The sequence below is a fragment of the Typha latifolia genome, chromosome 3 (assembly GCF_019914945.1).
Source record: "Typha latifolia isolate L0001 chromosome 3, TyphaL0001v2, whole genome shotgun sequence".
Taxonomy (NCBI): domain Eukaryota; kingdom Viridiplantae; phylum Streptophyta; class Magnoliopsida; order Poales; family Typhaceae; genus Typha; species Typha latifolia.
The window spans coordinates 11958645-11971545 of NC_133088.1; the positions used below are offsets into that span (position 1 = coordinate 11958645).

At 40.4% G+C, this 12901-nt stretch overlaps 1 protein-coding gene across 6 annotated transcripts in view; it reads left to right on the forward strand.

Annotated features, from left to right (window-relative positions):
• LOC140785034 (uncharacterized) overlaps positions 1-12901 on the forward strand; it is a 37274-nt gene that overhangs the window by 17265 nt on the left and 7108 nt on the right. For 4 of the 6 annotated variants that reach the window (XM_073132729.1, XM_073132724.1, XM_073132728.1 and 1 more), the window contains 6 exons: positions 2645-2713; positions 2911-3648; positions 3922-4442; positions 4600-4664; positions 5168-5247; positions 6100-6204. In XM_073132729.1, coding sequence (XP_072988830.1) covers positions 2645-2713; positions 2911-3648; positions 3922-4442; positions 4600-4664; positions 5168-5247; positions 6100-6204 — 1578 coding nt within the window. The remainder of the gene's footprint in view (positions 1-2644; positions 2714-2910; positions 3649-3921; positions 4443-4599; positions 4665-5167; positions 5248-6099; positions 6205-12901) is intronic. The other 2 variants (XM_073132726.1, XM_073132725.1) reach the window with 2 other exon arrangements.

The window sequence follows — 12901 nt, forward strand, 5'->3', positions numbered from 1 at the left end:
GGATACAAGTTCCACAGGCCACAACAAGCCTTCCAAATATACATCCAAAATACTATGCTAAAGTCCAAAATACAACATCATCATCACACCCTCGCAGGGGCTTAATACAACTAATATACGTATAGAAAAGGAAAAGCAGCTACTCATCGCCACCCGCACTTTGCGTCCCTTAGCTCGAAATAATACCGCCACGAGGGGTGAGCTTACGGCCCCCGAGTAGGATCCATACAATCTAAAATAATGGCATCACATGTGTATATCCAATGTATGCCTATACTTGCTAACGATAACGATATGCTTATTGAAGTGACTTACCACAATTTACTAAGTCAATGCAATGGATAAAGATTACCAATCACTATCCTGGAACATGCTAGTTCCTAAACGTATCATGATAAGTTCACACAGATATAAAGCTTGATACAATCTCTTATTCGTACACATCTCAATCATAGGTTTTACATGTTATGCATAGCAATAAAATAGCAGTTTAGTCATCTCATGCCTACCAAAGCATTAATCATACTTATCATCACTCACCGAGCTAATTCACCACACTGGGTAAATACTCTCATGAAATAATCATCCATCACATAAGCATTCATCATCTCATACATCGAGGGGGGGATATATACACATCTAGCGGTAACGTCACCTACACGCGTATGGCGACACTACATGTGACCGGTTGTCTGTGGCCATCAGACTAAGGACCCCAGTCGTAATCCCGTATCTCACTCTCTCTAAATCATCACCACTCTCAGCGGGAGAATCAGGAGCCCTTGGCTTATCCACAGACGCCCTAACCTTGCGTCGTCGAGTACCGCTAGAGTTATATCCCCGCCTCACAATCATATTCTTCTATCATCATAATCTAGTCCTAACTATGCAGTATAACTACCTGAATGCCACACAGGCTTCTCGACCTCAGGTGTAGGCCGCTAATAGTATAGTTATATAAGATACACTCTACCCTTAACCCTGGGCTGAGTGAGTAAGGGTACTGCATAGTCAGAATTCGACTGCTAATAATAGGTGGAAGTTGTGCAGTGTCTATGAGTGTATAAAGCATGTTATAGTCATCATGATCATTACATTCTATATTCACAGTAATCATACATCTATGCAATGGTATACCATGCAGGACACATGTAAAGCATTATCACACTAATGTTTATGCTACATTCAACCTTCTCATAATATAATGAGGAGCAGGTTATCAATAACTACATATGCAAAAGATATAACATGGTGTACTAACTGCATGCATTAATACTGACATTTCCTACAGTGTCATGACAGGTATAATGACTATAATTATGTTATTCTAGATTTGTATAACTCTACTCGCCTGGGGGGTCTCCATAGTATGGTAAAACTCGTCAGTTAGCCGGCTCCTCCGGAAGCCCAAAATCCTCCTCACGCAGTGTCAATCCTATTAATTCACACAAGTAAGCCATACGTAAGATTAGCGAACTAATAGAATTAATTATCTTATTAGTGCATTTATGGTTGGCAATTACATGAGTCAAGGGCCTCCTAGGGCGAGTCTTATGTTATCCTAAAATTCACGATACTAAATTATCATTACGAGGGATCAGGCTAATTAAATCAGGTGCCAAAGATAAACGGGGTTATAGTGTCCAAATGGTTCCAAAAGGGCTAGGCTAGAGGTATTGAGTTAGGCTCAAACCTAACCCAATAGGCAAGGGCCAAGATGGGCTGCAATTGGACTGCAGCCCACAAGTTTGACCGAAGTGGGTTGGGGTCTGGACCGCAGCCCACCAAGGGCTCAGTGGGCTGCGTCTGACCGCAGCCCACCAAGGGGCTCAGTGGGCTGCGGTATGACCGCTAAGGGGGGGGGGGGGGGGCGGGTATGGGGGGTTAAACAACCCTCCCCCCACCCCCCCACCCCCCCTCGGTATTCCTCATCCGAGGGGGGGAGAAGGGAGGGCGGAAAGCCCGAGGGGCTGCGACGCTGGCGGCGCGGCACGAGGCCGACGGTGCCGGCGGCAGCACAGGGACGGCGGCGACACAGCACGAGGCCGGCACAGCACGAGGCTGAGGAGGGAAGTAATAGGGAAAAGGGAAATGGGAGGAGGGCTTACCGAAAAGGGGGCTGGTCGGCAAGCTCGGCGGCGGCAACCCTCGAGAAGAGATGGAGAGAGGTAGAGGTGGAGAAATGGTGCGATCGAGGAGGGGAAGACGGGGTTTAATGGAGGTGGGAGCAGGGTAGCGTGCACGGCAAGGGAAAGGGAAGGAGAAGGAGAAGAGAGGACGCGAGGGGGGTGGCAGGTGCCTGTGACGCACGTGCTCGCGGGATTTTTTTTTTTTTAATATATATATATAGGGTGTTACACCTATTTACCTTATTGCATATTCTTGTCCTTGATACCTGAAAATGTTATACCCAACTTTATGCACAATTGTACCAATTAGCGTCTAGTACTTTTTCAGGACACATTTCTTTGATATTATAATTGGTTCAGAATACCATTATGTGAAATTGTGAATAGTGTAATGCATTTTGTTTTCTAACTTCTGGGAAAATCATCATGAGGATTGAGAAAACAGTTTCCTGTTTTTATGCATTTATCTCAAAATAACAAGGTTAATATTATTAAAGAAGGAATATTTTCTACAGATATCTCCCGGAGTCTGGTACATTGGATTCTTCAATGGCCTTGGACCTTTTCGCACCCAATCAAAGATGGTATGCTCCCAGATTAGAATCTGTATAGAGCTTTTGCATTACCTGCCATGGTACATGCAGCCATACAGTCCAATTTCTTTTGTCTAGCTTGTACATTAATGTAGGTTTGGTATAATCTAATGTCTTATTTTTTGGTTCTTGTATTTTTGTTTTGCATCTATTTTGGAATCCATATTGAACAATAAGCACAATTGCAGATTAGTCGAGGCAAAGCGTGTAGTATCAGAACCAGCATAAGTATAGAAGGGTGCCCGGCCACAACACTATGGGGTCCTTACTGTAATCAGACGGTTCTTATGATTACTTGTTCCCAACCTTCACGAAGTAAGCCTCCAAGAAGTCTGTCAGATTTTAAAATGTACAGTTTTGATCCTCTGAACCATCCTGTAGGAAGTGAAGACCACAAAAAAGATAATCATTCAGTATCTAGATGGAAAGGTGGAGAAGAAAAACAAGTGGACTTCAATAATACTTCACAAGAAACAGTCCAAAATTTCATAACATGTAACAATTCTAATGAGTCATCTTGTCTTGGGGAAGGGGAGCTGAAGTTCTACTTCTTGGATATAGTTAGCATAGCATCCCAATTTGAACTTACCATTTCTGGTTTCAGTCTAAATCAGATGACATCCATGAATAGTGAAGGAAATGTAAGTGGAGTCATCCTAATGTGCTATGTTCGCTACAATGCAATGCCACTTAGGACTTTACATGATCATTCTGCTGATATAAGCAGGGCCCCTCTAATTGTAAAATCACCAAAAATTGGACGCTGGTATATTGCTCTTCAGGCGGTTAATCAGACAAAAGTGAATGGGCTGATGCAAGAAACAAATTTGGAAGCTAACCTTTGTTTCTCGTTGGAGTGGCAAATATTTGATTGCTTTAATGGAAAGGCTGGAATGAATTGTTCATGGGAGACCCATATGCTTCAGGTAGGATACACAAAATTATTTTCTTGTATCACTGCTAAGCTGCTAATAATTGATGTGGTCTTACTTCACATTATAAGTCCAAATATCAACATTAACAATTATGAATTATGTACATCCATTTTCTGTAATATAGCCCTGTCCTCCCCTCCCCAGCCTGTCCATCTATTGTGTAATGAACCCTGCGGCAACATAACTTGCTATAGCATAGTGTGAGAACTGGAACGCTTAGTTACATTATGTCTTTATTAACCTTTCAACCTTGGCTTTCTGTAGAGAGTTCCCAAAAGAGGTTCGGCTGTTCCTTATGAGTCTTATTACGTTCCCATTGATGGAAATGTGTCCATCGGATACACTAATTTCTTCCTGGAGCATCTTTTGAGTAATTCTTCTGTTGAGCAAGCTGCATGGACTTTCTTCATTTTGGATATTCCTCAAGGTGCTGCTGGATCCAATATCCATCTTCAGCTGTCATCTGATACAAAAATGAACTATGAACTATACTTGAAATTTGGTGGTTTACCATCGATTGATTCCTGGGACTATTTTGCAAGCAGCACGAGTAGTAGCAATCTTTCCAACTTGTTGGCATTGAATGATTCAGATGGTAAAAGCATAAATATATATATTATTTATGCCAGAGAAGGAACTTGGTGTTTTGGTTTGAAGCATCCTCCCAACAGAGAGAACAGCATTCAAACTTCCATGTCTATTTCCCTTGTGGGATGCCCTAGAGGTTGTAGCCATAGTGGAACATGTCACTATTCATTGGATGAAAGTGGATTGACATTCTACAGGTCCTTTACTTTTTTCCTCTGAAGCAAGCTTGAACAGAAATAGCAATCTTAAATATTATCATTTAGTGCAAAGTTATCATATCTGTATAATTTTATCATCTTAGCATTTATTGAATCATCTAAGTTTCTAACAAAAATGTTCTTTCTTTAATTCCAGCTATTGTTCATGTAATCGTGACCATGGAGGTTTTGATTGCAGCAGTGAACTCGTTTCTCGTAAAGGTAACCAATTTTCATTAGAGAAAAGTAATTTTATGTTTTTTTGGTCTTCTGTAATTTGAAGGTCTCGTTTGTGCTTGTGCCTATGAATTCCAGTGTATGGTGATGTGCAAATACTTTTGGCTTGTTTTCCTCCTGGACATCTAATTTGGTGCTACCACAATTTTAACTTTCTCATGACGCTTCCAAATTTGTAGTTCAAATTTAATCTGTAACATATTGTATGATTGATAGGGAGTCTGCAATCAGAAATTCAGAATAACTAAAAAGATTTTGAACACATAAGTTTTTCTGACTCAATTGCTGAATTAGTAAATCATGTAACCTATTACAAGATTCTTGTAACTTCCGCTTGCATCTGTGAGGTCTGTTCATTGACCGAGGGTTCAATTTTTCTATTGACCATTTTATGAATGCTGGAAGATGAGTAATTCGACAATAAGTTCTTCAATTTGAACTGGGTTTTCAAAAGTAGCATATTCAATATCTTATATCTTGAATTGTAGGACACATGTGGCAGTCAATCTTTCTAATTGCCTCAAATGCAGCTGCCCTCTTGCCTGCATTCTGGGCCCTCCATCGAAAGGTGCGCTTTTCTCCTTTTTCTCTAGAAAAATCTTGATCTGCAATGCATTGTTTATTCATGACGGATATGTTCCTTTGACAGTTGCATTATGCTAATCACTAACTACATATTAATAATTTGAAAGTGGTATATTTTAAGCATCTTGGAATTATTATGCTTAGTTCAACCTCAGTATGCATCTAACAGAGAAAATTAATACATTAACTGCTGAAGCTTCTTTATCATTTGTTGAATTCGAACAAAGAAAATATATAAAAGAGACTAGTCAATAAATGCAATTTATTTGTTGTTCTTGAGTTACAAAAGAGACTTCTTCTCGAGATGGCACTGTAACTATCATATGTGAGTGAATATATAAGCATGAGTGACAATAATACAGTAGTTTGTGCAGTCCAGGAAGGTGGTATAATTGTGAATTGCTGCGTCAACCTAGGTCATCAAGGATTTTTTTTCCGCAAAAGTTTGCAAATGAGAGGAAAACTTACTAAGGTTGAGGATTTCCCTGAGGCCTAAAGGTGTAGAATAGCTTTGAATTGCACTAACCATATCCGTAAGACAAATAGTTGGTTCATGAGGATTCTTAAGATTGGGGCAATTACATGGTGCAATCTTAATGGCTCAATGTTTACACAATAGTTCTTTTTCTCATTGTTTGGAAATTATCATTCTCTAATCTGAATCTTCAATGTGCTAAATTAAGATTTAAAGAGACTAATAATAGTATTTAATTAATCCTATGAATTTAAGTTCTTGTAGTAATTTGTCTGTTCCTCTGTAAATAATGACATATTTAGTGTAAAATTAAAAAAAAAAGCAATTGTCCTAATATTGTTGCATTTTTTTTCTGTTCAGGCATTTGCTGAATGGATTCTTTTCACTTCTAGTGGAATATCAAGCGGCTTATATCATGCATGTGATGTTGGAACTTGGTGCGTCCTATCTTTTCGTGTACTACAGGTATGTCAAATACAACCAGGGAATATGTATCTGTTCACTTAAAGAGAGAATGAGGTGCCCTTATTGAAGGCACTAATAAGTACATGGAAGTTGGAAAAACATTTCTTAGATAGGAACTTAGAATTCTTGATATTGTTTAGCGCCCTCCCTTGATTTAAACAATTGATAGTCACTATAGTTGTGGCATCAAGCTTAAGAAATGCTGTATACTAGAAATTTTGTAATTATGAGGGGTAGTAGTTGGAAATTCATCGTAGAATACTCCGAAAGTCCAAATCATTAAAACTCTGATTGGAACTCTGGAATTTGCAATAAATCTCTTATATTTGTAACATATTCTAGATAATATCAGAGATGAACATATAGTATCATTGATGTAGGACGGATATGGGGAAAGAGATGGATTTAAGGTAGAAATGTCCAAGATAAGAAAAATATATAGATTTCAATAGCGAAAACAACAGTACACTAGAAAAACAAGAAAAAAGACAAGGAGAAAAGCTATCAGATCTGAAATCTGATTGAAGAGAAGTTCTGTATAGGTTCTTATACTAATCGTCAGTACACAATTACTACAGTGTCTGATGGTACAAAACGTTACAGTACTGAAAATCAAAAAAATATTTTTGATTCAACAATGAAGAATCAAAGAAAACATAGCAAGGAAAATGATATGTAGAAAAGAAAGAGAATAACTAAGAAGAAAATGAATAAAGAGAAGAAAGAAGAAGAAAGAATAGATTTGATAAAAGGGATAAATACCAAATTCATTTTGGCTCGTCAGAACGGCACTGAAAGGAATTAGACTGCGGGCTAACTGCAGCCCACCCAAATCCAGCAACTGGTTGGGCCCTCACTGGTTCAACTGACCTGCTCATTCCAGCTCGTATGCGACTTTGGTTGGAGATGAGCCCCTCATTCTCCTACCCAGCGATGACCACCACCACAAACACCCTCCGATGGCCGGAGCTGACTGACTCGAGTTTCAATGAGATAAGACGAAGAGAAAAAAAAGGAGAGGAAGATAATGGTGGTTTGAGGAGTTGAGAATGAGGCTAAGGAAATACCATAAAATTCATAACCGAAGACAATTGAGTAACATACTACTTAAGTGTTGCCGTGTAGGCTAAGGAAATAACTAGAGATGTTTTTCTCCCATTTCATCTTCATGCGTAGCATTAGGCATATATCTCAACATCGAAACATGGAAAACATTGTGAAATTTGCCTAGTCTAGGTGGCAATGCCACCCAATAAGCCACCTCACCAACCCTCTCTAACACACCTCAAATGATCCAATGTCGCGAGGACTCAACTCACACTTTTTGCCAGACCTAACTAATCCCTTCCAAATGTTCCTTTTAAGAAATATCATGTCACCCACCTAAAATTCTAGGTTTCTCCTTCAATTGTCAGCATAGCTCTTTTGACAACGCTGAGATGCTAAAAACCTTTTCTTGATCTTGATAATAATGGTTCCAGGTTTTGACCAATCCTGAGTGGGATCGGCTGATACCAAATCCATTTCGGGTCAAGATCAGCTGTATCGGCCGAAATCGACCGAAATCAAGAGAGAGAAAGGGAGAAAGAGAGGGAGAGAGTAAGAAAAAAAAGAGAAAAGAGAAAAGAGAAGAGAGAGATAAAGAGAGCTCGTTGGAGGGAGTGAGAGAAAAAGAGAAAATACATCATCGGAGCTCGCCAGAGAAGAATTAGAGAGGGAGAGACGGAGAGAGAGAGAGAGAGGAGGGGATTGCAGAGGGAGAGATGGAGAGAGAAGGAAGTCAGTGAGGGTGAGGGAGAGTTAGTGGGATAAAGAGAGAAATGAGAGAGAATCAGAGAGGGAAAGATCTAGAGAAGGGAGTCGGTAAGGGAGAAGGAGAGAGAGGAGAGTCGATGAGGGAGAGGGAGAGGTAGTGGGAGAGTTAATAAGAGAGAGTTAGTGAGAGAGAGAGAGAGTTAGTGGGAGAGAAAATTAATAAGAGCGTGGGAAGTTTGATATGAGAGAATTAGTGAGGGAGAGTAAGAATTTTCTTTTATTTATATGTGAGAGAGTGAGTAGTAGAGAGAGATTGAGAAAATAATATTTATTTTTTGGTTTTTTTATTTTATATCTATTGGCACTTCGAGGAGCTGACATGATTTTGGGTACCCAGTGGCTCTAGAGCCTAAGCCCAATTACATCTGACACTGTAGCTGCTGATCGATGTATTGTGCGTGGGAGAGCCTTCCTACTTCTTGCAAATGGCATCGATCGAACCTAAGCCCACTCTAAGCTCAATAAACACATTGATTTGGTTCAGTCATTAGCTGACTTTGCCGGATTGTTTGAGGCCTCGAAAGGGCTACCCCCTATTAAGCATGCCAACCATATGATCGAGATAGTATCGAGTGCTGAACTGGCAAACGTACGGTCTTACCAATATCTACATGTGTAGGAGGAAATAATAAGGTTGGTCACTGAAATGTTGGAGCAAGGCATTATCCAACTGAGTAGGATTGCTTACTTATCGCCGGTAGAAAGACGAAAATTGGCAGTTCTATGACGACTACCGTGCATTGAACATCATCATTATCAAGGATCGGTACCCTATACCGATCATAGAGGAGGTGCTGGACGAGGTAATAAGGGCATCATATTTCAGCAATCTCGACCTTCGTGTTGGGTACCATCAAATTCGAGTTTGAGCGGAGGATGTACACAAGACGACATTCTAGACTTATGACGGCACTATGAGTTTCGGGTTATGTTGTTTGGGTTAACGAACGTGTCGGCAATGTTCCAAGGGCTGATGAATGACAGATTCTTTTCACTCCTGCGGCAGTATGTGTTAGTATTCTTTGATGACATTCTTGTGTATAATAGGTCATGAGCAGAACATTTGAAGCACTTGCGCACTGTGCTGAACTTGTTAGCCGATCACTCCATAAAGGTAAAGATGAACAAGTGCCTTTGAGGAGAGCACAAGGTGGAGTACATCGGCCATTTTATTTCAGCTGAGGGAGTTGCAGCCAAACCGAGCAAGGTTGCTTGCATGCATGGTTGGCCGCAACCGAGGACTGTTCGGGACTTAGGCGTCCTCGGTTTGACGAGTAACTATCGCAGATTTATGGCAGGATACGGCAAGATAGCGGCGCCCCTCACCTCCTTGCTGAAAGAGGACACATTTGAGTGGATGGATGAGGCAACTTGGGCCTTTGAGGAGTTGAAGACCGCTATGTCTACCGCCCTAGTGTTGGCGTTGCTTGATTTCACACAACAGTTCGTGGTCGACTGCGACGCCTCCAGGGTGGTTATAGGATTAGTTCTTATGTAGAAGGGGAGCCCTATAACTTATCTTAGCAAGGCCTTGTCCGAAAGATCACAACAACTATTCACTAATGAACGTGAGATGCTCACAATTTTGTATCCGGTGATCAAATGGCGACCTTATCTGATCGGGTGGCGATTCGTGATTCGGACATACTAGCGGAGTCTACTTCATGAGCCAGTGTATTCACTATCTAGCACAGCAGAGGTGGGTCATTAAGCTATTGGGATATGACTGAGATGCAATATAAGAAGGGAGTCGAGAACAAGGCTACAGACATGCTATCACGGCAACTTGCTGTGGCTGAGCTAGCGGCTATCTCAATCTTGATTTTTTCATTCCTCGAGGACTTGCGGAGGGCAAATACCACTAAACCTGAGGTGTTGAGGTTGTTGTAAGGACGACCCCATGAGCCATCTCGAGCTTGAGAGTCGTGACAAAAAACTGCTAGACTTCATGCGCATACAAGTTCCTGCGAATGACGTCTTGCGAACCCAGCTCATGGATCACTTTCGTTCAACTCCGGAGGCTGATCATGAGGGCACTAACCTACAAACGGCTTTCACAGAGTTGCACATGGTTCGGAATGAAGAAAGAGCTGAAGGATTAGGTGCAAGCTTGCGAGGTATGCCAATGAGCGAAGGGCCTTGAGACCAATTGGACTACTCTAGCCTTTGCCAATTCTGGAGCGCATTTGGGAGGATATCTCCATAGATTTTATTGAGGGACTATCAGTCGTACGAGGGTACTTCATCATCTTCATCGTGCTAGACTTGCTGATCAAATACGCCCATTTCTCAGACTTGGCGCGCTCGTTTTCAGCAAAGACCATGGTAGAAGTGTTTGTGAGCGACATTGTCAAGCTCTATGGCATGCCGCCCTTCATTGTTTCTGACAAGGATTGAGTCTTCATGGACAGAGTACTTTATATAATAAGGGACCCGCTTGGACCTTGGCTCGGCTTACCACCCCCAGACGAATGGCCAAACTGAGGTGGTAAACCGGTGTGTCGAGCAGTATCTTCGCTACTTTGATGGAGAGCGACCTAGACGATAGCTCAACTTTCTCCCGTGGGCAGAGTGGTCTTCTAACACTGCCTTTCACACCAGTATTGAGATGACCCCTTTCGAGGCAGTGTATGGGAGGTCGCCACCTAACTTATGAACCTACGACCCTATGGCGGCTTCAGGGCAGACAGAGATGGACTTTGAACTGATAGATCATGATGCCACCTTGAGGAGGTTGAGGACACATATGGTAGCAGCATAGAACCGCATCAAGCAAATTTATGACCACAAGCATTGAGTGCAGGAGTTTGCGGTCGGCGATCTTGTAACCATATGAAGCAAATTTATGACCACAAGTATTGTGAGAAGTTTGATGTCGGCGATCTTATATTCATGCGCGTTTAGCCTTACCAGCAGGTGACGATTGGATTAGTCATCCCCCTTGAAAAAGCACGAAAAAGCCTTTAGGAATTTCTCAAATATCATTCCCCTATTTAGATTAAGGGGGCCTAGCTCCGAGTGTAGCCTAGGGTTGCGATATCTACTCATTAATATCCTAGACCAAAGTTTGAAGTACTGTGAGAACATGGTTTGTCTGATCGATCGATTCCAATCTAGGCCCAATCCAAACTCTCTTTCGCTCTTTCTTATCTTTCTCTCTTTTTCTCTTTCACTCATCTTTTCTCTTTTTCTCTCCTTACTATATAGCCATTATTTCTCTTACAAAGAGATCTAGTTCTGACAAACTCTAACAAACTCCGGTATATAATTTTTTAATTTTATCTCTTTATTTTTCTCTTAATTTTTTTCATTTCTTTCACTCACTTTTTCTTCTCTTTTCTTTTTCACTACACCATGATTTTTCTTTCTTTTGTTTGGTTTTCTTTCACTCGCTCTCTTTCTAATGTCTTTTTATTTTCAGTTTTCACTACATTTTTTTTTTCCTTCTTTCTTTCCTTTTTTTATAATTGTTTTTGAATTTTTAGAAGTTTTCCTACATTTTTAAATAATATTTAGAATTTTATGTAATTAAAAAGTCTGATTCGATGGAAGCGACCAATACGGCCAATATGGTCGATCTAGTCGATATGGCTGATCTAGCCGATATGTATCATTTTTCCGAAAGACCGGTCCCGATTTTTTGAATCTTAGTGCAAACTGTATTCATAATAGGTGCAGGGGTAGTCACTTGCTCGGAAGTAGGAACCGGAGTAGGTGTAGGAGTTGGCATATGGGCAGGAGTCAACTTTTGTCGCCTAGTCTCCTATTACTATCAAGAGTCATCCTTTAGGCAGCAGTTCCTCGTTGATGTGTATACTTGTTGTCCTTCAAAATATTAAAGTAAAAGTAAGTATGAAACTACTACTTAGGGTAAGAATGACTCATGTCGAACATGAACACGTGCAATCAGACCTCCACTTAACTCTATAGGGTGACTTAGATTCAACTTTGATGCCAACTTGAAAAGACGCAAGGACCATCTCAAGGGTGACTTCTAGTTGATATGGATTCATGAGCACATACCCAAAATGACAAATATGATATTTATTGAGATTATTGAGATTGAGAAGTTTTGCATTTGAAACTTGAGCATATTATCAATTTATTAGTTATGTTAGTTGTTTTAGTATTATTTTGAAAGATGTTGGTTGTCTAAGCTTGAATCTCTTCATTTACCTTGAAAGCTTTAATTGATTGACTTGTTGGTTGTCTAACTAAATCAAATTCTCTCTTGATATGTTCCTCAAAAAATTTGCTTCGTGCTAATTCTTCTCCCAACTAACGAAGAGATCTTGATGGAATTGCCACATATGAAATTGAGCACAATTTTGCAAAGAAATGCCCCAGTTGTTTTTTGAGAAGAGATAGGAAACATGCTCAATATTATTTGATCGAATAGTTGCCTCATCTCTTTTTGTTTGAAGAAACCCTTCCTTTCAATCGGTCTTTTTTCACAAAAAGCAAACATGAGATAACAAATCAAGTCTTTCCCTAAGATTTCGAATAGCTGTCCCGAATTCAAATTGATTATGTTTCGCTTCTTCCTCCAAGAAAGACGACCAAAAAATTCCCAATCATAGTCCTTGCGGATTGGATCATCTGTGTAGGGTAAAAAAAATAAACTCCAGATATTTGCTATCTTTCTTGTTTAATAAGATCTCAATTCCAGATATGGTTTCATTAGATATCTTACAACAAAAATCCCTCTTTTTTCCAATCCGGTTCCTCTAGCACTACAAACTACGCATGATACACTTTTTATTTATCGGGAAAACCCAACTAATCTCATGCAGATCCATGAAACAACTCAGAAATATTTTTCCCTTTTGGAAGATACAGGAGTGAAACAATCAACCTATTGGTATTGGAAGCAATGATGTAC